The 27,600-nt window shown below is 41.5% G+C and overlaps 4 protein-coding genes across 8 annotated transcripts in view; all 4 read left to right on the plus strand.

Annotated features, from left to right (window-relative positions):
- The window catches only part of LOC307016330 (phosphoinositide 3-kinase regulatory subunit 6-like), a 492,324-nt gene extending 489,884 nt beyond the window's left edge, over nucleotides 1-2,440 (plus strand). For 4 of the 5 annotated variants that reach the window (XM_079645376.1, XM_079645375.1, XM_079645373.1 and 1 more), the window contains 7 exons: nucleotides 441-551; nucleotides 631-736; nucleotides 825-898; nucleotides 990-1,080; nucleotides 1,161-1,213; nucleotides 1,442-1,542; nucleotides 1,637-2,440. In XM_079645376.1, coding sequence (XP_079501502.1) covers nucleotides 441-551; nucleotides 631-736; nucleotides 825-898; nucleotides 990-1,080; nucleotides 1,161-1,213; nucleotides 1,442-1,542; nucleotides 1,637-1,775 — 675 coding nt within the window. In that variant the 3' untranslated portion in view covers nucleotides 1,776-2,440. Of the gene's footprint in view, nucleotides 1-440; nucleotides 552-630; nucleotides 737-824; nucleotides 899-989; nucleotides 1,081-1,160; nucleotides 1,214-1,441; nucleotides 1,543-1,636 lie in introns of those variants that run through there. The other variant, XM_079645377.1, reaches the window with a different exon arrangement.
- Nucleotides 2,441-3,220: 780 nt separating this feature from the next.
- LOC307014341 (piggyBac transposable element-derived protein 3-like) lies at nucleotides 3,221-5,154 on the plus strand (the record flags this gene model as incomplete). The annotated part of the gene is made up of 2 exons (XM_079642215.1): nucleotides 3,221-4,274; nucleotides 4,424-5,154. The coding sequence occupies 2 exons, from the start codon at nucleotides 3,221-3,223 to the stop codon at nucleotides 5,152-5,154; spliced, it is 1,785 nt and encodes a 594-aa protein (XP_079498341.1).
- Nucleotides 5,155-10,224: 5,070 nt separating this feature from the next.
- Nucleotides 10,225-13,843, plus strand: mfsd6l (major facilitator superfamily domain containing 6-like). The gene has a single exon (XM_079642558.1). The coding sequence runs from the start codon at nucleotides 10,293-10,295 to the stop codon at nucleotides 12,243-12,245; it is 1,953 nt and encodes a 650-aa protein (XP_079498684.1). The 5' UTR covers nucleotides 10,225-10,292; the 3' UTR covers nucleotides 12,246-13,843.
- Nucleotides 13,844-20,069: 6,226 nt separating this feature from the next.
- On the plus strand, nucleotides 20,070-27,062 carry LOC307016524 (uncharacterized protein). The gene is made up of 2 exons (XM_079645649.1): nucleotides 20,070-20,564; nucleotides 22,709-27,062. Exons 1-2 carry the CDS (start codon nucleotides 20,315-20,317, stop codon nucleotides 23,824-23,826), a joined length of 1,368 nt encoding a protein of 455 aa, XP_079501775.1. The 5' UTR covers nucleotides 20,070-20,314; the 3' UTR covers nucleotides 23,827-27,062.
- The last annotated feature ends 538 nt before the right edge of the window (nucleotides 27,063-27,600 follow it).

The raw sequence follows: 27,600 nt of genomic DNA on the forward strand, positions 1-27,600 counted from the left end.
AGATGCTAACTAGCAGAGCGGTGCTTTAAGCTAATGCTAAGTAGCGTGTTTATATGCTCGCAATGAAAATGCTTAGATGCTAATGTTAAGAGGGTACAATATCTACCACATAGTATACTGTTTAAGGATGCTAACATTTGGTAATTAGCACTAACATTTGCATCCATAGAGCCATTATCTAAATAGTTATCAGCGCAATAAACAAGATTTAATTTCATCTTACTGTACAATATTTTATTTTACATTCTGTTCTTGTTTATATCCTATTCTATGTACGTGTATATAGGCTTCTTGCACAATTTTGTATTTGTATTTTATTATAAATGTTGCATTGTTGGAGGAGCTCGGGTCATTTTAATTGCCATTTCTACACTGTAGCTTATGTGCATTTCACATGCTAGTATCATAGCTAACACCTCTGCAATGTTTCTCTACTGCAGCAGGCTAACAAAAGCAAGTCACCGGTGCAAAACCACTTCCTTCTCGACACGCTGTGTTACTACCTTCGCTGTGGGACGCAGCCAGTCAACCTGCCGCTCTATTCGGTTAAGGTACAGTGATATAATGAACATGTATGCAAATGTAAAAGACAGAGGGATGTTGGGTTCACATGCACTTCCTGCTGTTTAGATAACCCGCTCCAGCTCTGAAGGGCAATATGTGGTGGAGGAGGTGTTTGTGTCCCATCTGGAGGCCGACATCCCAGAGTTCACAGACCTCAAAGGAAAGTTATCAAGTATGTTTCTGGACCTCCTTTTATCCTTGTATACTAACTATGACTGTTAAAATCATCGCTACTCAAAGTGACGTGTTGTCTTTGGCAGAGAAGGCGTCCGTACGGCTAAAGAAGCCAGCAATCAAAGTCTTCGGAGCAGTCATCTCTGTCACCTACACAAAGGTACAGGACTTATATTTAATGGTCATTTGAATACCTTCTTTTTTAGTATTCACTTCAGCAGAATATTGGCTAACTATCATATCCTCATCAGATCTCTCTAAGCAGACGACAGGTTGTAGATGGAGAGGCGCTCATGATCTGTGGCGTGGTGGTTACATCAGAGCCGGCAGCTTTAACATCAGGTTGACCTTCTTTTATTTTTACTACGTTTACAGATGTATATCAATGCAAGAAAATAAAATCCTTATCACGTTTTCTTCAGGTGTAAATCGCCTTAATGTCATGTTTGACAGTCTGAACCCGGCGTACAACTCAGTAAGTATTTAATTATATTTCTGTTATATTTCAGTTTGAGCTAATGCTAAATAGCGTGCTAACGGATCGCAATGAAAATGCGGAACTAACATTGCCATGCGTAGAACACATTAAAAAAAACTTCCAGCTGAGGGAACAGGAAGTGCTAAAATGCTGACTCAATTCAGGTTTTTTTAGGACTCATTCCTGTAACTGAACCTTTCTAAACCTTTTCTGTTTACATTTTAGACGATCAAAACCCAAAGCATCACCATCCGGACGCTGGAGCATCGAACGCTCTCCGTGTGTTTGGACAAAGACTTCCGCAGGACGTACGCTGACGTTCAAAGGTCATTTACTAAACTCAAACATTGATTTTTTCATATTTTCTCTTAACAGTAAGCAGATTGAAAGTGATATAAATGTAATGTTATTCCTTCACAGGCTAGAGATCACTCCCTGTTTGGACCCAGGATGTGACATCGGCTCCCAAAGATCTTCAGTTCCAATTGTGGACTTTAGCAAATATCTGGACAAAGCCTTCTCGCTGCCCATCCAAACGTTCACAGGTGTGACCGTCTGAGGACCGTCAGCTGTGTGTAGAAAACGCTGTAGATAATGCTCTTGTTGCACAAAAATTGTGGGTTACAAAGTGTAAATTAATCCAATGTTTGTATGCTAATTGTAAATGCTAAAAAGGGGAGCTTAAATAAAAGCATTAACAACATTTCCCTAACCTATTTGACAAAAATCCTTTGTTGTTGAAATGTTAATCCCTTAAAATAATTGTTTTATTATCGCACTTATTTAAAAATAAAAAAATATCGGTAAAGCAATGTATAAGAGTTGCTTTCAATGCAGTCGGACTACCACTTGGACATTTCCGTTTTTGTTTATTCCAGCTAATTTTGTGGCATGTTCATCAATATATAGCAACTGGGAGTTAGTAATCATTAATGGACGGTCCGTTGTGTGAACTGATAGTGACTTGATCATTTGTTTTAATGGTCGAGTTCATAATTAACCTCATATTAAATCTTTATATAACTTCATTTACTTTAGTACAGTTTAAGGTTTAGTTTAAAGTTACATTAAGTTTGTGTTTCCGTTTAAACTGGTAAAAAAAAAAAAGTGTTATTCTGGGATTTTTTTTTGAGTTTCTAAATTCCTCAGTGTGAATGTTATGTAAAAGAAACATGTCATAAAGTAAAATGCTGTAAATTAAATAACCTATGACTAAATATTTTACTTAAGTGTGAAATAATGATTTTCTTTTATTAGAAATGGAAACGTTTTTAACCCATAAGAACCTGAGGTGACGCGCATGTCACACACAATTTTAGGGTGTAGCAGGGGTGTCACTTCAAGTATACCCTTAATTTCAACTCATATAGTCCTGAAGCGACACCCAAGTCACATTTCTGAAAGGTCATGTGACCATTGGGATGACCTCATGTTCAATTAGCAGCCACCTTTCCTGACTGTTTTCTCCACAAGCTAACTTCAGTCTGCCAGCTAATTTGCCCCTCTGCCCATCCTGAGGATAAAAGGTAAGATCCATCAAATCCTATGGTTGAAATATTGGATAACATGTTGTTTGTCGAATATAAATCATTGTTTAGACTTTTTATTTTTTATTCTGTGGTAAAAGAGCAAGTAAATATGTGTGTGACATAGACGTCACTGCAGGCATTTAGACTAAACTGGTAAAAAAAATAAGTGTTGTGACCTATATGTCACAATTAGAAAACTTGTCATTATCTGATCAGTTTACTTAATTCAATTATACTCAGTAATATATTGTTATTATATTATATATATATAGCTAGCTATAACTAGTAATAACTAGTTACTTATACTACTATCTAGCTAGCTACCTACAACATGGCAGGTTTAGGACTAACGTCATGTGGCACTTTACCTCACAGCTGGAAATGATAATTACCGTGCTGTAGGGTAAAGTGCTACCAACGTTACATGATGACATCAGCTGAAAGTCATGATTATTTTCCATATTTTCTTCTCTAGATGAACAGGAAAAATAGGTGGGATGGAGACAAGGACATCCAGAAGATCCTGGAAATAATCCTGGATGGAAACGAAAGTGAGGTGGAGGGATTAGGTGGTGAGGATGAAGATGAGGATGAATTTGATGATCCTGTCTTAGATCCTGATTATCAGGAGGAGCCATATGAGTCGGAAAGCGACATAGGGGAAGAGGAACCACCTCAACCAGAGGGAGAAGAACCTCCTAATGAAGAACCTCCGACTGCAGCATCCCACCGTTCTACTGGCCAAGAAAGATTCTTATGGCGAAAAAAAGCTTTTGAAACACCAGACCACACCTTCAAAGGAGAGAGGGTCCAACCTCCAGATGAGCTCCCCACTCCCCTGCAGTACTTCAGGAGGTTCATTACAGATGAGATGCTTGTGGCAATGATGGAGCAAACCAACCTCTACAGCGTTCAAACCTCTGCCACCCACAAGAACGTGCAGACCACAGTAAAGGAGCTGGAAATCCTAATCGGCATGTACCTGCGCATGGGACTTTGCCAGCTTCCAGGAAACCGTGTCTACTGGGAAAACGACACAAGGATTGGCATGGTCGCTGACAACATGTCACGCGACCGTTTCCAGACCCTCCTCACATCTCTCCACTTCACCGACAACGAGGCTCCATCCAACAGGCAAAAAGGGGATAAGTGCTGGAAGATCCGTCCATGGCTTGACATGTTCCGCAAACAATGTCTCCAGATCACCCCGATGGAGCACAACTCCATCGATGAACAGATGGTCTCGTTCAGAGGAACGCGCTGCCCCATCAGGCAATATGTGAAGGGCAAACCCCACCCCTGGGGATTCAAGATCTGGGCCCGTTGCTCACCCGACGGAATCCTATGTGATTTCCAGGTCTATGAAGGTGGCACTGGGAAAAGAACCACACTTGGAATGGGAGGAGATGTGGTCGTCAAGTTGTGTGAAACTCTTCCATCAGGCCAGAACTACAAAGTGTTCGCCGACAACCTCTTCTCTTCAGCCGCACTGGTGCGAGAGCTTCGTCAGCGGCAGATCTTCTACAGAGGTAACACACACACACACACATACATACACGCACACACACACAAACACACACACACACACACACACACAGGTAATAACAACATACCTATGGTCTCATTCTCCTTTGTTTCTAGTTTTGACTCATCTTGTCTTATTCTTTATGTATTACAGGAACAGTCCGCAGCAATCGCCTGGCTGGATGTCAGCTTGAGGATGACAAGAGTCTTGCCAAGAGAGGCAGAGGATCTTTCGATTGCCGGGTGGAGAAAGAGGGGTCCATGGCCATAGTAAAGTGGCATGACAACAGACCTGTCACCTTGATCTCCTCTCAAACAGCAGTGGAACCACAAGACAAAGCTAGGCGCTGGAGCAAACCCCAGAAGGCATTCCTTGACGTCATCCGGCCTAATGTCGTCAAAGAGTACAACACCTTCATGGGGGGGGTGGATCTCATGGATAGATGCCTTCTCCGGTACAAATACCACATGAGATCACGGAGATGGTACATCTACCTCTTCTGGCACACCCTCATGGTAGCCCTGGTCAACGCGTGGCTGATCTACAAGAACGACTGCAAGCTGATCGGTGAGAGAGCACTGAATCTAAGAAGATTCCAGGCAGAGGTGGCAACTTGCCTCATCCTCATCCAGGCAAGAAGGGGGCGCCCATCACTTGACATGAACACTCCATCTCCTTCAGCACCTCCCACGAGAAAGAGAGTCCGTGTTGGAGTTCCTGATGATGTCCGTAAGGACCACTTTGGACACTGGCCCGTGAAATCTACCGAGCGTGGCCGCTGCACAGTCTGCAAAACAAATGCAACCACCACCCTGTGTGAGAAATGCGACGTGCATCTCTGCTTCACAGAAGAGAGAAACTGCTTCAAAGGCTACCATTTCTAAACAGCCAGCAGTAGGCATGGAAAGGATAGTGTAGGATGACTGGGAGGAGAAGAGGAACGGGAAGTTGTTGAGATTTAGGTGTTGTGGAATTAAAAATATTCCTGGTGATTATTGACACTCTGTTTCACGTGTTCCAAATGGTTCCAAATCTACCAGGCAACATGTTTTCTATTGTTCAGATTGTACTTTTCCTGCTGTTGATCTGAAATAATTTCTAGCCGGACATTGTTTTTTTTATTATTCAAGTGGCATTGGATGTTGATAAAAATAAAAAGTCAGCTACATTCTCAGTCTGATTAATTTTAGACAAATGAAGATTGACATTGACCTAACAGACAAAGATCCACCTCTCACCTGGTCCAGTTTGAAATGTCAGACACCTGGTGTGAAAAATGAATGAATGGCACTTGTTCTACACTAGTAATACATGGCATATTACATATAATAGATATAATACATATTGTATTGTCTCTTGAGGACAGTGTGGGACATGGACATGGTCTTTGAATAGAGTGCAATTGCGTTATCAACACAGGTGAGTCAGGTGAGCACTAATGATCAGTCCCTTGCTGCAGGTGTGGTGCTCTGGCGACAACACTTGACCTTTATTTGATGATAACTCCTTCTGGGAAGGTCTTATGGACCTTGGGGAATGGACTTGATATAATTGTTCCTTGGGAAATGTAGATGTTAAAAAACATATGGCATGCCTAGGTGTAGAGATGTTTGGTGGGGGCACTTTTGGAGCCAATAATGGCATGCAGGCCCTTTTGGGGGCAATCGGAAATGCAAATACTCCTTTCTCTCTCTGTGCTCTTTCTGAGATGGTTTGACCATGACTAAGTCATCTGAAATGGATTCCATTCCTTCTCAGCTTTCCAACCATACATAATATGCCTATGGTAACATCTTTGGAAGCTTCAGAGTTAATGGAATGTGCTCAGGAATGTCAGAAATGTCAGAAAACACTGTACATTTAATAATTTAATTTAACAATCAAATAAGACTGCAGTGACACTGATGTCACTTTTCAGATCTCTGTCATCTGGTGGTGGAATTTAGATTTTTTTTTTAGACATGTGTTCTATGTGCTCTATTCAACCTGTGTTATGCTCCCACTAATTTTTATTGAGCCAGAAATTGGTCCAGGTTCTTATGGGTTAAAACGGTAGCATTATTATATAAAAATAAAAAGTGTTATTATAATTATTACTGTTATTATTAAAGGTATTATTTAATGCTGTCAAAATTATCGCGTTAATGGCGGTAATTAAGTGGCAACGCTGGGATAGGCTACAGCCATACCAAGAAATGGCTTAGCCCCACCATGAACAATGATGTTAAAGTAAGCAAAATAAAGTCCGCCAACTCGCGCCGAGTAAATTGCCCAGACAGCAGTTAGTTAAGATTGATTTCAGTAGCCACTTGTCTGGAAATACCGAAGACTAGAAACGGTTTTGAAAACTTTTGTCACGTAGTGATCGTCTTCTCAATAGAACATCTTTGATAATGTCTTCTGGCCAATCAGAATCAAGATAACGGCGTGGTGTTGTTGCAGGAAGTCCCGACGGAGAATATTTTTGCTGTAGTACATCTCTATACATCCATACAACATTACGTGTTGATAGAAATCAACACATAATGAAATAAGACCCCACGGTTTGATGATTGATAGATGTTTGGGCTGTCTTTCATTTTGACACACAGAACAATGTTATAATAAACATACGTATACTGTATGTGAAATGGACATATCCGCCTTCTTTCATTTATCTTTCCATTCCCACAACAATATAAATAAAGAAATGGCATATTTTGGACATATTTCGAATGGTGATTAATCATGATTAATTAATTTTTAAGCTGTGATTAATCTGATTAAAAATTGTAATCGTTTGACAGCCCTATTATTATTATGAACAATTTATCTGTTATCGACTTCTACTTATTTTTTTACAACAGATTTTCCCCCCCAAAAAATTAACATCCCCAATAACATTAATTATCCAGATAAAAGCACTAAAATCTTTTCTTGCCCCCCTTCTGTCAATAATAATAATAATAATAATAATAATAATAACGAAATATATAAAATGTACAGGTTGAAAAACAAAACAAACTACTGACTCAAAATATTCAAACAGAACATTAATTTCCCAATAATGAATATTCCAAAAAATATTCCTTTTCCTTTGGTGCACAGTGGCCTCCCCCCCTGTAGGGGGCACTGCAGTGCGGTAAAATCTCTCAGGTAAACACCGATAAAGAAGCGTATTCACACGGCAACAGGTGCACTCCTTCCCAAAGAGACTCATCGTGGATATAAAGCAGCAGATCGAGCTGCATGATGACCAGTAGAAAGGTTTAAAGAAGGTTCCTGAGGGCCACAGGTCTAAAAGGTAAAAGAGTATTTTTATTGTATTATCTTGTAAAGTTTAAGTGACGTGGACTAAAGCTCCACATCTGCAGATCCTTGACCAACGGGTGCATCCTGCTGCACAGGTGAACTGAGCTGTTTATGCTTTCATGCAGAGGTGGAAAAAGTACTTATGATGTACTTGAGTGAAAGTAGAAGTACTCAGATCTTGTACTTGAGTAAAAGTAGAAGTACTCAGATCTTGTACTTGAGTAAAAGTAGAAGTACTCAGATCTTGTAAATCTTGTAAAACCAGAAAAGTATTCTCATCAAAATATAGTGAAAGTAGCGACAGTAAAATTAGTCATTGTGCAGATTGGTCCATTTCAGAATAATAGATATGATATGTTTTATAATGATTGATCATGAAAGTGTTCTCAAAGCTGGTAAAGGTGCAGCTAGTCTGAATGACTTTGTGCAGGGTAGTTTGTGGATTTACTCCAGGTGGAACTAAAGTCTGATTTAACACTTGATTATATTTCACATCATTCATCCACATCTGTGAAGTAACTAAAGGTATTAAATACATTTAGTGGAGTAGAAGTACACCATGTACCTCTGAACTGTAGTGGGGTTAGATACTCAAGTAAGGTACAAGTACCTCAAAATATAAACTGTTTCCAAAGTGCTGATTCTCTGTCTGTTAATTTAGTTGAAAGTAAGGAGCCCCTCCCCACGCCCCTCTGAGAGAGATTTGTTTACAAAGAACTCAATGGTGCTCTAGGAGGAGATTCAGGTGATAAGGGGAGGGGGGTTACCTTGGTTGCTGATTGGCTAATGGTTACACAAGACAAAAAATCGTTATGACATCATAAAGTGGCCAAAATCTGATCAGCTCATTTTCTTTTTTATATAAATGGATCAGGACAAAAAGTGAGAGAATCTTTGTTCCTGACACTTACAGAGTCTCTTTCCACAGAGGGGACACATGTTGATGTAGAAGAGACATGGAGAAGAGGGGACACATGTTGATGTAGAAGAGACATGAAGAAAAGGGGACACATGTTGATGTAGAAGAGACATGAAGAAGAGGGGACACATGTTGATGTAGAAGAGACATGAAGAAGAGGGGACACATGTTGATGTAGAAGAGACATGAAGAAGAGGGGACACATGTTGATGTAGAAGAGACATGAAGAAGAGGGGACACATGTTGATGTAGAAGAGACATGAAGAAGAGGGGACACATGTTGATGTAGAAGAGACATGAAGAAGAGGGGACACATGTTGATGTAGAAGAGACATAAAGAAGAGGGGACACATGTTGATGTAGAAGAGACATGAAGAAGAGGGGACACATGTTGATGTAGAAGAGACATGAAGAAGAGGGGATACATGTTGATGTAGAAGAGACATGAAGAAGAGGGGACACATGTTGATGTAGAAGAGACATGAAGAAAAGGGGATACATGTTGATGTAGAAGAGACATGAAGAAGAGGGGACACATGTTGATGTAGAGGAGACATGGAGAAGAGGGGACACATGTAGATGTAGAGGAGGCATGAAGAAGAGGGGACACATGTTGATGTAAAGAGACATGGAGAAGAGGGGACACATGTTGATGTAGAAGAGACATGAAGAAGAGGGGACACATGTTGATGTAAAGAGACATGGAGAAGAGGGGACACATGTTGATGTAGAAGAGACATGAAGAAGAGGGGACACATGTTGATGTAGAAGAGACATGAAGAAGAGGGGATACATGTTGATGTAGAGGAGACATGAAGAAGAGGGGACACATGTTGATGTAGAGGAGACATGGAGAAGAGGGGACACATGTAGATGTAGAGGAGGCATGAAGAAGAGGGGACACATGTTGATGTAAAGAGACATGGAGAAGAGGGGACACATGTTGATGTAAAGAGACATGGAGAAGAGGGGACACATGTTGATGAAGAAGAGACATGGAGAAGAGGGGACACATGTTGATGTAGAAGAGACATGAAGAAGAGGGGACACATGTTGATGTAGAAGAGACATGAAGAAGAGGGGACACATTTTGATGTAGAGGAGATATGAAGAAGAAGGGACACATGTTGATGTAGAAGAGACATGGAGAAGAGGGGACACATTTTGATGTAGAGGAGATATGAAGAAGAAGGGACACATGTTGATGTAGAAGAGACATGGAGAAGAGGGGACACATGTTGATGTAGAAGAGACATGAAGAAGAGGGGACACATGTTGATGTAGAAGAGACATGGAGAAGAGGGGACACATGTTGATGTAGAGGAGACATGAAGAAGAAGGGACACATGTTGATGTAGAAGAGACATGAAGAAGAGGGGACACATGTTGATGTAGAAGAGACATGAAGAAGAGGGGACACATGTTGATGTAGAAGAGACATGGAGAAGAGGGGACACATGTTGATGTAGAAGAGGGGACACATGTTGATGTAGAAGAGACATGGAGAAGAGGGGACACATGTTGATGTAGAAGAGGGGACACATGTTGATGTAGAAGAGACATGGAGAAGAGGGGACACATGTTGATGTAGAAGAGGGGACACATGTTGATGTAGAAGAGACATGGAGAAGAGGGGACACATGTTGATATAGAAGAGACATGGAGAAGAGGGGACACATGTTGATATAGAAGAGACATGGAGAAGTGGATTTTGCATAATAGGTGACCTCTAATGTATTATCTCCCCTCTCTCTCTCCCTCTGTTTGTCTCCCAGTTGATCCCACTCCCTGTGAGACCACCATCGTTCCACCATGAAGAGGAACAAGCAGATCAACATCCAGCGCACCCTCGCTCTGGCCGGCGCCTTCCACTTCCTGTCCTCCTGCTCCCGGGCCTCGCTGCTGCCCTTCCTCACGCTCTTCCTCCGTCAGCAGGGTCTTTCTCCCTCCATGACGGGCATCATCATGGGCACCAAACACCTCATCGCTCTGCTGTGGAGCCCCGCCTCCAGCCTGCTGTCCAAACACTACAACCAGAGGAGGGCGGTGATCGTTGGATCTCTGGTTTGTTCGGCGTCCGTCGCTCTTCTTCCACTGTTCTTCCCGCCTGTGGAAGTGCACGAAAACTGTCATTTCACGAGCGATCTGAGCGGTGGTCCGACGCAAAGTCCGACAGGTGGTGGTGGTGGGATTAAGAGCAGCGCTGCACCTCACACGTTACCAAGAACTACGGATTCTCAAACTCCTGCAAAGACACTCGCTGATGCTCAACCTGCTCCGGTTCTGACGAACGAAACAGCACTTCTGGATAAACCTCCGCTTCCAAAAGACAATGCGAACAAAAGTCCGACAGGTGGTGGTGGTGCGATTAAGACCAGTGTTGCACTTTCCTCTGAATCCAGAACTAAAGCTAACAATGCTACGGTTCCTCAGTCTGCAAGTGTTCCTGCAAAAAGACTCGTTGATGCTCAACCTGCTCCGGCTCTGACGAACGAAACGGCGCTTCATGATCTGGATAAACCTCCGCTTTCAGACGACATCACAAACAAAGGTCCGACAGGTGGTGGTGGTGCGATTAAGAGCGGTGTTGCACTTTCCTCTGAATCCAGAACTAGGAATAAAAGGTCAGAAGTAAAGATCCAGGAGGAGGAGGAGGAGAACCACCAGCGACGGTTTGAGTTTCTGGGCAGCCTGAAGGTGATGGACGCTCAGCACCAGCTCTTCTTCCTCATCCTCATCACCGTGTCGCTGTGGGAGTTAATGGCGTCGCCTCTCGAATGGACGGCGGACGACGGACTGTACGAGTATCTCGACTTCGCGGATGCTTCGGATCGATACAGAATCACCTCTATTTGGAAGATCCTCGGAGCGGCGTTTGCCGTGGGAGGAACCGGACTTCTCGTCAGCCGATTGCCCTGCCTCATAGCGGGGGATTTCCCTCGGATGGCCGCGCACTTCTTCCTCTACGCTGTCATCGGATTTGTGGCGCTTCCTGTCGCCGCCTACCTGCCTCTGCACCTGAATAAGAAGCGGGATCGGGGTTTCGGTCTCCTAAAAGCGTTGCAGCTGGTCCACAACTCCCCCCACGCTTTGCTTTGCGTCGCCACCACCTTTTTAGTGGGGTGCGCTGGATCCGTTGTGGATAATTTCCTCTTGTGGCAGATGCAGGACCACGGGAGCAGCGAGATGCACATGGGGGTCTCGTTAGCCCTCGCTTTAGTTTCACAGGCTGCCTATCCTTTACTCAAAGGGCGGATTTCGAAGCTGCTCACCCCAGGAAAGGTGCTCGTCGTCGGGGCAGCAAGCCTCGGTGTGCAGTGCTTCTACTTCTCCTTCCTGTGGGGGCCGTGGGCTGCGATTCCCGCCCAGATGTTGAGTTGTTTGAGCTCTGGCGCCCTCTGGTGGGCCGTGAAGATACAGTGTGAGGAGGTGGCTACACCGGGATCGGAGAGGAGTGTAAGGAGGATCTTCAGCTCTCTTTCGCTAAATTTGGGGAGTAGTTTGGGGAGTTTCTCCGGGGGCTTTGTGGTGCAGAGGTTCGGGTTGACGTGGCTGTTCAGAGGGACGGCGATGTGTGTGATGTTGTGGTGTGTGTGTCTGCCTCTGCTGCAGTTTAAAGCCCCTCAACAGTGCAGGATTAATTACTCCAGACTGCTGGCGGCTAACGGGAGCGACGCCAGCGACTCTGAGAGCGAATCGGACTGGCTGGAGAAAGCGATGGAGGAGAACAGAAGCAAAAACAACTCGGGGAGAAAGATCCACTGAACTGAGGGCAAAAGGATTCAAAAAGTGAAGTAGCGAGAAATGAAGTAAAATGATAGATCATTTATATCAGAGGGTATATAAGAGTTATCATAAAGAAATTGTTGGTCAACTTGCACTCGTAACTTTGTCGACCAATCAATTTGTTGAATCAGAAGTATGGAAAAGCACAACTTTATAAACCCCTGTTTCCAAGAGATGTGTGCAAAAACGACAACTATCGTAACTTATGACTGAAAAGGGATAAAAAGTTCTGCTTTTCTAAAACAAATATCTACATAATATATTTATATGCTTGACCCTACCTATACAAAATTAGAGAACCCCTTTTTATTTCTGAGGTAGGGTACAAACTATGCAAAACATTTTTTATTTTCTTTGTCAATCTTAAATGGTATGTTGTCTTATGTTACAAAAAAAACTCTGTCATAGAAAAAGTGATTCAGCAAGAAAGAGACAAAACGTACTAATTGAATCGACTAATTGATACCGGATGTTACACCAGTGATGTCAGAAGTTGCGTGATAACTAAAACTACTAACCCTAACTAATCCGACCAATACATTTGCTTGGTTCTGTCTTTCCTGCTTTGACGGCTTTAATTAAAGTCAAAGTGCCAATGTTTAACTTTCATCATTTCTTCCATCAGAGTTAAATGGAGTGGCAGTTAAAATGTCTTCAAGCTTTACTGATGGACTTCCTCTCCGAGCCACCTGAGCCTTTTCACATAGGCATAAGCAATCATTGTCTTTTATATAAAGCAAACAAGGCAGCAGGATTATGCTCTGCAGAAGAAGACGAGGCACGTTGAACCGCTCGGGGTTTAAGTTGCTTTTCTTCAGGCGTAAACACAAGATGTTTGCAGAGGATGAGGCTCTGACTTCTGGTGTCACCACACCCCAAAGCCTGTTTATCTGCTGTGAATATCACCACTGTCATGCATTGTGTCCATGCCTTTATTCTACACCCTTTAAACTGCTGAAACTATTTAAAAGGTGGGATGGTGATCGTTCTGGCAGTTCGTTATATGCAAACTATGTAAATCACTTGGTTTGGTATTTAAGTAATTTCTAAAGAGTTTCTCATTATAATTTATTTTATTTGTCGAAAACAACGTCCTAAAAAGGGCCAGTGGAGGGATGGTGTGCATGTTTAATTAACAGATCAATTACATTTCCTAGGAACATGTATTAAGTTGGAGACCATACGTTTGTCCTAGAGTTATCTACATGTACTGATTGTCTAATGTTTGTTCTCTCAGAGCTTCCTTCCATTTTGCCGAAAGTAAAAGGATTACAGTTGTTTGATATTTTGATCGTCTTGGTTTAAAAAAGTATTGGAGTCGAATTGAATGATACTTAAAAACAAAGGGTAACTGGGATTGTAATTTTGTGTGAGAATCTTGTGTTATTTGTGAAAGCAAATGTGTTTTTTGAGCTGTGCCGGAAAATGTTTATCAAACCTGTATTTCAATTTCACGAAACATACCGCATGTCAAAAGGTGTATTTGTATGTTAGAAATCATTAGAGATGTGTGTTGAAAAGAAAATATTTTGTTTGTGCTCCCAAAAACAAATAAACATATTTTTCCTTTTACATTTTTCCTTTCTACTGTCGTGCTATTCTTTCTGCTTTGCTTCTAATGTTTTGAGAGATTTTATCTGTCTGGCTTTCTTCCAATATTTTCAATTCAATTTCAATTGCCACTGAATTTTGACTTTTTCAGAATTGTCTTTTCACAGCTTTTGACTTTTGATGGAATTTTGACTTTTTCAAGGAAGATTGAATTTCTTCAGAATTTTTACTTTTTTCCAGACATTTTGAATTTTTCAGAATTTTTTTTTTTCAGAATTTTTCAAGGGAAGTTGCCTTTTTCCGGATTTTCTCAGGATTTTCACTTTTTCGAGGAAAATTTGAATTTCTTCCGGATTTTGGCTTATTCAAGCAAAGTTGAATTTCTTCAGAAATGTTGACTTTTCTCAGAATTGTATTGATTTTCTCAGGTTTTTGACTTTTTTCTCTTCTCTTCTTCAGAATCTTGCCTTTTTCAGAAATGTTGACTTTAAGGGACAGTCACCCAAAAACAAATAAACAATTTTTTTCTTTTACATTTCTCCTTTTAACTGTCGTGCTATTCTTTCTGTTTTGCTTCTAAAATTTGAGATTGTATCTGTATAGGTTTCCAGCTTTCTTCTTCTTTTTTTTGAATTGTGAGTTTTCCTAGAATTTTTGACTTTTTCAAGCAATAGGATTTCTTATTCATAATTTTAAGTGAGACACTAGAGAAGAGGATCTGAATGCATTTTTATACCACCACACCACTTATACTTTTATCTCTCTCGTCACCTCTCGTCATGCTGCGGTTCTTCCAGCAGGTGGCGCCCTGCAGAGCATCAACCTGTGTTATAGGAAGGAGCTCCATTTATCCAGTGTATGGAAAGGAGTGTGTGAGCGTTTGCTGCTCCTCCCGTTATATTCCCTCACACAGAGCACTTGGTCTGTATTTTGCACATATTTTTCAGGCTGCAGATCTTTGTGTCGCAGAGTCCTGAAAAAGCAGCAGTTGTTTTTAACAATATGGAAAAGGAGAGAAGATCAGAAGTACAGCTCTTCCCCGCAGCGAGGCTCCCCCGCCCTCCTGCTGATAGTTGACGAGCGTTTCTGAAGGGAGTCGTCCAATATTGGTCAACAATTAAGCGTTGTATATTGGTGCCCTCAACTGGCAGAACAATGCAACTGATCAATCAACAAACCTTAAACGTTATGACAATTTTTGCAGAGCAGGCAAACCCAGTCTGCTTTAAAGTTGAAGGAACCTAAAAGATGACAGAAGAAATCAGCTGTGTGTTATGTGAGTCAGACTCTCACAATGCAAAGAAAAACAAACACTTGTCGCACATTTTACCCTGACAAGCCGAGACAGATTATTGTTCTCAGGGACGAGACTCGGGTTGGTTGTCAGAGGCCTGTGTGAATACTTTTCAGCATTTCACATTATTTACACCACCAGCACATTTTGACAATATTGCAAAACATGCTCCTGGATCTTTGGGTGCTGATTGCCCTCATGTGGTTACTCATTGCGTTAATGTTTGAAAATCTGCATTTCCTTACATCTAATTTTGTAATAGCAATAGCTGTATTTTAATTAATTATAAAATGTAACACTTTTCTATCTAAGTAACATGTTTAAAATGTTTACTATGATGGTGATTGGGACTGATGATTGCAAAACTAAGATAATTGTATTATAATTGGGAAGATCTCATATACAGGGTTTATATTTCAGATGGCTTGTTTTCGTCCTCTGACACCTCACTGTCACGGGAGATGTTGCTAAGCTAGTCAGTGATTGGTCAGGGACTATCTTTAAAAGAGGTTACTCTAAAGATCTTTGTGTACAAATCTTATACAATATATATAATACAATATCCTCTCAACATTCTTACTCCTTGACTAATTTACAGCAGCTGGAATCAAAAAAACATTCATATAAAACAACCAATTAAAACCTAACTCTTCCAAAAAGTATACACTTAAACAAAAATCTGCATGATAAGAACTACCTGAAATGACAACCATGAGAAAAATGTATTCAATGTGTACTTTGACGTTTTTATTGTGCCCATGCCCCATCTGCTAAAATGGACGTTTATAATAATGCCGCCAGTCGGAGTGATTTAGATGCTGCGGGTTCACTAGGAGCTGTCATGTCGTCCATCTTAATACAGTCTGCGGTTCCATGCCACAAGCAACCCCCTTTCACATATCTGTTGTTAATATATACGTATTGATTGGAGAAGCTGTATAGTAATTGCTTCCCTACAGTTCTGCAGCAGGTGCTTCTCGACCCCTGAGACCTGTACCCCATCTTCGACGACATGCTGCACATCCTGAACCCAGAAGAGCTGCACATCATCGAGGAGATCCCAGCCGCCGAGGACAAGCTGGACCAGCTGTTTCAGATCGCGGGGGTCAAGAGTCAAGAGGCCAGCCAGACGCTTCTGGACTCGGTCTACAGCCACCTCCCTGACCTGTTATAAAGGAGGAAGGAACCACACAGATTGACAGAGAATTGGTGATGATGACTCAGATCTGACATTGTTCAGATTAAGCATGGGATGATATGATCTCAGTATTGTATTGCAGTATCTGATGTGGGGGAAACTTCTGTGTAGCAATGCAGGAAGAGTCGCCGACTCAGGAAGGAGACACGGGGAGAGCTGGAGCTTTGATGTCAAACACTGATGGCTTTATTTGGAGCTTCAGCCGGAGAATTCACAAGAGCCAGAGGTTCTGACTTCACGGTAGAGTTGCCGCGTCAATTCTGAAGAACTCTACCCCAGACCCATGTATTTAGCTAGTTCAGAGAGACTAATCAACATGCTGCATAACAAGATAGAATCATAACACCTCTATCAGCTGACGCCATCAGGCAGGAACAGGGAGACAGAGTACTGAGAGCACAGCAGCCAGGGTTACAGGTGCGTGTGCTCAGTCAGGACAGAACTGATAAACTGGGTCAAAGTTATGGGCTTTGGAAAATATTTCCCCAACATCTGAGTACGATGTGTTATGTCACACCGTCACAAGATTTGAGCTAGGTGTAGTTGTAATCTACTCCCTCAAAAGACTCTTTCCAAACTTCCCTGATAGTTTAATGCTCTTACCCTCCAATGTGCTTCAGTGGTCTTGTGTGTCATGATGGGTCAACGCTCAATGTTCTCCTAGTGTCACACCAGGGGAGCACTTTTTAATTTTTCTAAAGTGTGTTTAGCCTTGTTAAAGGTGACCTTTGAGTGTTACTTGTGACCTTAGAAATTAGGCCAAAGAGTCTCCAACCTTGTTTGAAGAAAAAACATATAAAGCACTTTGTTTTCATAACTAGCCAACGCCTTCACTTTTAAAGGGTAATTCAGTTTTGCGTAGGTTCTACCAATCTTCCAGGCTTTCCCTTTGGCTTTAACAAGATGTCAGTGTTCATTTAACATGGTGGTGAATTGACCTGTAAGTTGTGTCCCTGAGCTTTTCTCAGCCCTTCATTTCTTTTTTCCACCCGCTCCAGTTGCCTGTACCTGGAACAGATCACAGATCATTCTTAAGTATTTGAGTGAAAAAGGATTGATTGGAAGAATTTAAAACAACGTAAACAACACAATGGTATAATTCCACAAGTGGTGATAGGATGATATGGTGATACACTCTCTTGTACAGTAGGTGGCGGTATGCACCTTAAAGCTGTTTGCAATCCGCCAAAAACCGAGAGAAGAAGAAGAAGACGGAAAAAGTAGAAGAAGAAGAAGAAGAAGAAGAACCTGGGCCCTTTCTCATTTCTCTAACTCCCCTCCTCGACTCCCCTCCTCGACTCCCCTCCTCGACTCCTATCCTCGAGACTTAGTCCCGCCCACAGGAGATGCGAGCGGAGGAGCCGAGGAGAGGAGGAAGGAGGGGAAGCAGCAGGCGGTTAGAGAAATGAGAACTCCTCTCCTCTGAGCGGTCATTTTAAAGAGACGTCCATTAATGATGACAGGAGGCACAGCAGCCCTCTGTCTGATGGACAGATGTGTTCATGATGACTTATATATTTACTTTGTTTCATTCACAGTGCGGTATAATGAGACAATAACAGGCTACAGATGCGGACACACACACACACACACACTTACACACTTAGACACATATATATGTATATATTTATATATAAATATATACAATTTCAGAATCAAACAGAGCACTCTCATAATAACGTAACACAATCAGAGACTGGATATATCCCCCCCCCTCCCCTCTGGTCGCTACAATTAGGAATTGAAATTACGGGCCAAAAGTTTTATTTACACGTATTAAAAGTAAGCATAGGACACCAAACCAACTGAGACCTGTCTGTCCGCTGCATCTACGCACACACTGCACCACACACACCTACACACTGTACCACACACATCTACACACTGCACCACACACACCTACACACTGTACCACACACATCTACACACTGCACCACACACACCTACACACTGCACCACATACACCTACACACTGTACCACACACATCTACACACTGTACCACACACACCTACAGCTCCTAAAGCACATAATCAGGCTACAGCCGTTGTGTATTTTATTATGTGAAGCACTAAATGGTCTTAGAAAAATATCGACTCTTTGTTTGTAGTTATCTACTAAACTAAAGCAAATACAGAGAGTAGGCCTGTTATACTGAGTGATATATATTATACACACTGCTCTGCTTTCTGCACGAACCTCACAGCTGTTCTCTCTGTAAACATCGCGTCGCAATGAAAGCAGTTAATAAATAATATCCAGGGGGTGTATACAGAGCTGTCATTGGCTGAGATAAGTCCGACCGTGCGTCATGACTCTTTTAAACATCACTGTTGCCGGAAATGCATCTACGAAGGAGCCGTGGAGGACCGTGGAGGACCCATCAGTGTATCCTCAGTTATAGCTCCTCCAGAGAGCCTCCTCGATGCTCGATCTTCGGTCCTCGAAGTGCATTTAGAGAAATTAGATGTCCTTCAACATGGCGCGCTGAAATCCATTTCCGGGTCACTACCGGAGGACCGAGGAGTCGAGGAGTCGAGGAGTCGAGGAGGGGGATTTGATTAAATGAGAAAGGGCCCTGGATCCTATGGCAGTGTTCCCCCATGGCTGTTCCCAGAAGCTAAAATAGATATGAGTATCATAGAAAGGAAAAAAGGGTGGCAAATAAATGAAGTGGGAATTAAAAGAAGAAGTATGTATCTGAACGAAAAGTACTACAATTACCTACAAATGTATACAGATGGTTCAAAGAACAAGGAAGAGTGTGTTGGAGTTGGCATATACATCCCAGACTTTAAAATATCTATTTTAAAAAGAACATCTTATCAGTTATCAGTGTATACAACAGAAATGCTTGCTGTAATAATAGGATTGCAGTGGGTTGAAGAGGTCAGACCAGATAGGGTGGTTATATGTACAGATTCATTGTCCATATTACAAAGCATACAATCAACAACAACTGTCAGAGAAGACATTCCCATAGAACTGAATCATAGCCTGTTAAGACTGCACAGGAGCGGCATAGATCTGCAGTTCTGCTGGGTGCCTGCACATGAGGGGGTGAAAGGGAACGAGTGTGCTGATAGATTAGCAAAAAGTGCACTACAAAAGGAAAGCACATTACCAGTTCAACTTGGAGAAGGAGAAGGGAAAGCAGTCATTAAGAAGAAAGGGATGGAGATCTGGCAGAAAAGGTGGGAGAAAGACCAGAAAGGCAAGGACTATCACAAAGTACAAAATACAATTACAATTAATATTCATAAAGAAAGAAACAGAAGGGAGGAAATCATGATGGCTAGACTCCGAATAAATCACACGGCTTTGAATAGTACGTTGTATATCATGGGGAAAAGTGACAGTAACAAGTGTGGGAACTGTGCAGTAAAAGAAGATGTAGAAAATATCTTGTTACACTGTGACATCTATAAAGCGGAAAGAGAAAAATTAAAGGCTAAAGTCTTAGAGGCAGAGAGGGAGTGGAGTGTGGTTGGTGTTTTGGGAACAAAAGGAGAGGGAGTAAGAGCTACCAGAAAGGCACTGTTTAAATTCTTGAGTGAAACTGAGGTAGGAAAAATAATTTAACATTAGGTCAGGAAAGAACATAGATTTGTTTTTTGTTTTATTTATTTAATTGTTTTATTGATTTATTTTAATTTCATTTTGATTAAAACATAGGTTAAAGAGTTGGAATGATGTGATGATTAATACTCATATACAGTAGGTGGCGGTATGCACCTTTCAAGTTGTTTGCAATCTGCCAAAAGCAAGAGAAGAAGAAGAAGAACCTGGATCCACGTGGCGTCTCGTCACTACGATTCTCTCTCTCTGTGTGTTCCTGAGAAAGTGTGTGTGAGCTCCAGCACTACTGATCCATCATCTGTGTGTTTGGATAAACCTCTGAATGGACTGTGTGCTCTTTTTTCTGGAGCGTTTACCTCGGACTATAGGAGCTAGCTTAGCATGCTAGCTGGAAACACGTTAGCAACACTCGTCAGATTGAGAGTTTGATGGAGAGAGAAACGGTGTGTTTAACGGAGTTTGCAGGAAAAGGTGATATAGTAAACATGAGTAAAGTCCAAATGCTGCTGTCGTTGAAGAAGCAGCGACTCACTGCTGCTGCTGAAGAGATATTTGCTCTGTTTGAAAAAACAATAGCAGAGCTCGAGGAGGAGCTGTCTCTTTCCAAAGAGGAGAACGAGAGACTCCAGAAACTACTGGACGCTGTGTTACAGCCTCAGCTTCGGATACACAGAGCAGGTCTGTTCCCTTTACCCTTAACACTTCACACTCTTCAGTAGCACTTTATTATCACATTAATAACACTTTAGACCCTTTATCAGCACTTGCTGCAGGTAGTAGATCCTGAAGTAAAAGTACACACACCACACTGTGAAAATACTCCATTACAAGTTCAAGTACTGCATTTATATCGTAAGTACAATTATGTAAGTATTATTAGACACCTTTACTTTATTATAATAATTAAAATGTATTACGGAAGAGCAAACCTACCAAAATAAATATATTTATAAAAATACATACATTGAATAATATGCCATTTAATGTACTGATTTAAATATTACCCATGCATGTGGGCACTAGTTGGTTAAATGTGACATACATTTATACTTTAGTTTTAATGTGCTTCTTTATTCAACTTTTCTTTTTAAATGTGTAAAAGCAAATAAAAACAAATACTTTAGATTAATTCAAATTGCGGGAAATAATTCATAAATAAATCAATGAATAAATATTAGGGATGCTCCGATCGATCGGACACCGATCGATATCGGACGATACTCACTCTCTACCGATCGATCAGGCTCTCAGGAGAGAGAGAGAAGGAGAGAGAAGGAGAGAGAGACAGAGAGCGCTTCCACTCATCTCTCCCGTGTTATTATCCACAGTTAATGTAAACTTGAATAATGTACTTTATTTGAATGTAATAATTATGTTGGTTGTTGTTTGTGGAAGCTCCAGTGAATGAGCCCCATTAACTGAGTTTTAAACATCACTTTAAATGGAAGATCCCCATGGGCCCCGCCCACTCGATCGGATCGCTGATCGGCATCGGCCGATACTGATTCCGGCGATTGGCGATCGGCCCCAAAATTGGCGATCGGAGCATCCCTAATAAATATGTTCAATAATAAATTAAACACATCTAAAAATGTTACTTGATAAAGAATACTGGAACTAGTTCAAAGGTCATTAAGTAATTAAAACATTAATATACATGAATGTAAAATCTCATCAATCAATCAATTATTGCCAACATGTATTTATAATATATTCTGTATATATACACAGAATATATATATTTTGAGAGAGATATACACTAGTATTAGATGCAGTCAAAAGTTTGGACACATCTTCTCTTTCGAAGTTTTTATTTAAATTGGTTCTGCTTTCTAGATTTATACTGAAGACATCAAAACTATAAAAGAACACATTAAAGGTGGGGTAGGTAATTTTGGAGAAACCAGCTCGAGTGGCTAGAATTTGAAAATACACAGCCGGAAAAATCTGCCACTTCCTTACAGAGCCCCTCCTCCAACTCACACGAACGCACATATGACCAATGAGGGCACGAGATAAGTTTGTGCACAGATGGAAGGCTGACAGGCAGGTAGGCCATCCAGTTACTTTAGCCGGACCGGCTCAGATGATTGGTCGTGCTTTTTACAGAACTACGGCTTCCACAGATGACATTTGTTTACGGATTTTTTGTCAAAGCACTTCAGATGTTCATTGTTTTCGGGATGTTAAGAGCATTCCATGGAATATAACAAAAAGTGTATCTCGAGCCGGTTTCTCAAACTTACCTACCCCACCTTTAACTGGAATTATCTAGTGAACAAAAAATTGTTAACAAATCCAGAATATGATTTATATTTTGCTGGCTAATGCAGAATGCTGTGGTAGCCATGCTGGTTAAGGGTGCCTTGAACTCTGAATAAATTACCAGTAAAGCAAAGTGACAGTTTTACTGCACTGTCATTACTGTTACATAGGAAGGTGCCGTCAAATGTTCTGTTAATACTTGCATACTTTTACTTAAATAAGGTTTGAATGCAGGAGTATTTTCATTCTATACTGTAGGCGTAGTGTATCTGTGAACGATCCCAAATACAATTCCTTGTTTACATTGCGGCTAGTGCTACGCCAGAAGAAAAAAACCTTTTACATTTTTAACTGGAAGTGGAAAGGGCCTGGGCTACATGAGGTGAATTGAGCCAACACAAATACACAATAGGTGGGACTAAGAAAGATAATGTGAAAATATAAAAACAAAGGCATTAATTAGGGCTGCCAAATGTCTCCCATTGGAATGGTGATGAGATTTTTAAATGCTAACAGTTAACAGTTTGTTCTGACTGTGTGTTTCCTGTTTCCTGCAGACGTCCAGCAGCTGGTGGTGGTTAAAGAAGAGCTTCTCCCTGACCAGCAGGAGTGGAGCACCAGTCTGGACCAGGAAGACCCAGAGCCCCCCCCACATATTAAGCAGGAACAGGAGGGAGAGCAGCTTCAGGAGCTGGAGGAGGCTGATATCACCAAGTCCACTTTCACTCCTGACCCTGTGAAGAGTGAAGATGATGAAGAGAAACCTCAGTCCTCTCAGCCTCATCAAAGACAAACTGAACACATGGAAACAGAATCTGATGGAGAGGACTGTCGAGGACCAGAACCAGCCAGGAGCTCAGATCCAGAGAGCAGTTTACAACCAAAGCCTGAGGACGACACTGGAGACTCTTCTGAACATGACACTGGAGACTCCTCTGAACCTGACACTGGAGACTCTTCTGAACCTGACACTGAAGACAGTGCTGATTGGAAAGAGACCAGAGAACCTGCATCAGGCTCAAACTCACTGAAAAATAGACATGAATCTGTCAGTGATCCACAACGTAGTGCTGAAAAGAAACAATTCAGCTGCTCAGTCTGTAAGAAAGCTTTTTCACAGAGTGGAAATTTAAAGAGACACATGAGAGTCCACACAGGAGAGATACCACACAGCTGCTCAGTCTGCAAGAAAGCTTTTTCACAGAGTGTAAATTTAAAGACACACATGAGAGTCCACACAGGAGAGAAACCATTCACCTGCTCAGTCTGTAAGAAAGCTTTTCCACAGAGTGGATATTTAAAGGTACACATGAGAGTCCACACAGGAGAGAAACCCTTCACCTGCTCAGTCTGTAAGAAAGCTTTTCCACATAGTGGAAGTTTAAAGACACACATGAGAGTCCACACAGGAGAGAAATCATTCACCTGCTCAGTCTGTAAGAAAGCTTATTCACATAGTGGAAGTTTAAAGGAACACATGAGAGTCCACACAGGAGAGATACCACACAGCTGCTCAGTCTGTAAGAAAGCTTTTTCACAGAGTGGATATTTAAAGATACACATGAGAGTCCACACAGGAGAGAAACCATTCAGCTGCTCAGTCTGTAAGAAAGCTTTTTCACAGAGTGGAAGTTTAAAGAAACACATGAGAGTCCACACAGGAGAGGAACAATAGATCTGCAAAGTTTGTGACAAAATATTTAAATGGCGTAATCGTTTAAAAAGACCAAGTGTGTTGGTAAGGGAATACATTTGTCTATTTTGTATCCTGATGACCTAATGCCGTTACATGTAATACGTTACTCCCTAAGCCTGTTTTCACCCACCTGCAACCGATTCGCTAATAATCACAAATGGTCAGGGCTCGACATTAAGGACTGCCCAATGGCCCGGGGCCATCTAGTATTTAGCTCGGGCCATGAAGCCTCACCTGCTGGTTGCCCGATCGGGCAATCTATTATTCCAGTATCATGCAGCTCACGGATCCAGTAATGAGTGACCCGACAGTAAAACTAAACATATCTATAACTAGTTACGGTAGTTTGAGAGGTAATTAAAATAGCTACGTGTGATATTCTAACCTGAAGTGTGTGTTTTGTCCGCTCACCGCTGCATGTGATCATGCAGAGCTGCGTGTCGACTCGTCAGCAGCAGCTGATCTCTCTCCCGTCAGATTAGACTTCACTCGCGTTTATGTCCATATCGATCAGATCCAGCTAGTTCTAGCTAATGATATGACTACCTGCTTATTAAAAGACACCTAAACAATATGTGTCGCTATGCAACCGGGTGAGGCCGCAAAGTATAGCGCAGCATTATGCATTTGTTTACATGCCCACCGGAACCCCGAGGCATAACCAACAGATCAACGCACAATCAACCCATACAGCACATCTCTTTCTCCACATTAAGTGTTAGCCATTATAATTGACTATTCTTGTCTGTCACATACTCTTCTTGTCTGTCACATAAGTGGCGCAACTGAAGCGGTATTGCGCTAAAGGGAAATTATTGTGACCGAAGAGATTTAGATTTGCCGGCTAACGGGAATTCTGACGTCGCCATTTTGTGTGCTTGGCGGATGCGCTCGGCTCCTCTCGACTGCTGCTCGGGTCTGCTCGGTCAGCTTCCGGATGAGGAAGCATTCGTTCGACCAACTTACAGTAGATAACATTACAAACATTTTTAACAGGGGCCATAATAGTGTAAATAATGTTTGTTTTGGCAGTTATAACTGAATGTAATGTTTTCTACTTTTTTACATCTGGGAAGGCATTTGCCTTCATCAGATGGAAAGTGTCTTGATCAACAACTTAAGTATTTCTTATAGCTATGCAGGGCATGCAAGCGAGCAAACACTAACAAGAACAAACAAACAAGTGAAATGAAGAATAAAATTGAAATTGTACAATATAATATTGTGGTGGTTCATCTTATAATTCAGTCTAGAGCAGGGGTCGCCAACCCGCGGCCCTCGAGCCGCATGCGGCCCTTTAAGCCCTCTGCTCTGGCTCCCTTGAGCTTAGACAAAATAAGAAGGATATAAAATAAAAGTATTTGTAGGACTATTTATATTTTGTTGCACGGTTGAAAATGTTTCGTATCTTGTATTTTGAGGTGATACTGTGACACATAAATAAAAAACAAAACGGTTTTAATTAGGTCAACTAAAATATGCGTCACATCCTGCTACGGTCCCGCGCCAGCGCCTTTTCCTGCGGGTGAATAACCTGACTCCCGGCTCGATGAGCGAACTATAGATAAATCAAAGAAAAGTACCGGAGGAACACAGGATTTAATTCTGTGTGGACAGAGTATATGCTTTCACAGAAAACGATGCTGGTTTACCGGTATGTTTGATATGTAGAGAGAAGTTGTCAACGGTGCTGCAGCCTTTACGTGTCGAGGAACAACACGGGAGAGGAAGACAGCTGACAATCTTCAGTCATAATTCAATGGGGTATGTCATTTATTTCCGAAAACACTTTTTGTTATATTCCATGGAATGCTCTTAATGTCCCGATAGCAATGAATATATTAAATGCTTTGACAATAAATACATACAAAAATTAACCTCTGGAAGCCGTAGCGCTGTAAAAAGCACGACCAATCATTTTAGCCGGCCCGGCTAAAGTAACTGGATGGCCTACCTGCCTGTCAGCCTTCCATCTGTGCACAAACTTATCTCGTGGCTTCATTGATGATGCGCGTTCGTGTGTGTTGGAGGAGGGACTCTGTAAGAAAGTCTGAAGGAAGAGGCATATTTTTTCCCGTTGTGTATTTTCAAATTCTAGCGCACTCGATCTGGATTCTCCATTCTTACCTACCCTACCTTTAACTCTCTTTAGGGTGCAGCTATATGTTTTATTTATTTCAAAGTGGGCCCATTTTAATAATATATTTTTTTCCTTCAAATGTGCAGAGGACTCCCCAAGTGCTGTGTTTAATTTATTTTAAAGTAGGCTTGTGTATTATTTTTAATTCTCCTTATAGGAGTTCTTTGTTTCTTATTAGAGGTTAACAGTTTTATATAATGTAATAAATAGCCTAATAAATGCAAAAAAACTGTAGTTTTTGTCTGATATAACAATAAATACAACGTTATTAGCTATTAAGCTATGAAATATGTTTTGCGGCTCCGGACAAAAAAATGTTTGGGAAAAAGGAGCAAAATGGCTCTTTTGGTCAAAAAGGTTGCAGACCCCTGGTCTAGAGAATGCAACCGACAGCATCTAAGACCTGCAAAAATCTAAATTTTCTACGGGGAGCCCCCCAAACCCTTCATGCCATTTTGTCCGCGCGCATTTTTCAGGCCAATCTCTATTGGGCTCAGGGCCATCTGTAAATTAGCTTAGATGGCCCACAGGGCCATCTCCCCAAATCCTTAATGTCATGCACTGAATGTTCATTTCTACAACCCCTTGACTGGACTATTTCTTGTTTAATAATCGTTACATCTCCTCAGGACCAAGTTCCCGTGTCCTGCCTTTCACCTGCTGATCACCCACTGCTCATTTAAGGTGGACTCACCTTTACAAGGGACCAGCTAGTCTTAGTGTCTTAATGCAAACGTTTTGTAAAGTGATGCGAGACCAACAACGTGCTGTTGGGTTGTGTGCTCTCTGCAGGACGGTGTCTGTGCACAAAGATTGTTTATGAAATGAGAGCTTCATTCTGTTTTTGTTGACAAAACAACGCCAACAGAGCGATACGTCTTCTTTCCAGCAGATGGCATAAATGTTACATCATGCAGTTCAACTGTCATCCACATATTAGTGATTCAAAACAACAATGTGTGAGATAAGGCTAGTAATTGACTATTTCAACAGAATGTGAAGAGGTTACAGTCTTGAGGTCATGTCCAATATGTTTATGTTTTGTTTGATTAAATCTACTGAAATGAGCATTCAATTACTCAATTATTCTGAATTACTGTCATTACATCATGGGTTTGCATTGCAATATTAGAACGCATAAAACCCAACTTTATTTCTTCAAAGTTGCGTGTGTTCATTGTTTAGAAGTCCGCTGTGTTTCATCCAAGCTTCCATTGCGTGCTCCGATAATGCTGAAAGTGTCTGTTGTATGCTTTACCTGCTCCAGTAACATAAGTGTAATTGACTGGACAGAGACAAGAGATAGTGGATGGATCCAGAGGAGAACCAGAAGATAGTCCGCATAGAGCCTTCAGGTTCTGAAAATGATCAGGGATAGAGCTAGAAAAAAACTCCAAAAACATGAATAGAGCTAGAATATAGCAAACCCAAGAAAGACCCAGACAGGAAGGAGCCAAAAGAGTTTGCATTTTTTATTTTGTAATATTCAAGCTCTTCTCTTAAAATATTAGAACTTCCTATCTCAACATGTATCCTTTTATGCATTAAAAAAACCTTAATTTTTTGCGGCCAATTATTGAGATTGTTTCACAGCTTTATCTTAAATATTTAGA

This window comes from Notothenia rossii (genome assembly GCF_949606895.1).
Source record: "Notothenia rossii genome assembly, chromosome: 8".
Taxonomy (NCBI): domain Eukaryota; kingdom Metazoa; phylum Chordata; class Actinopteri; order Perciformes; family Nototheniidae; genus Notothenia; species Notothenia rossii.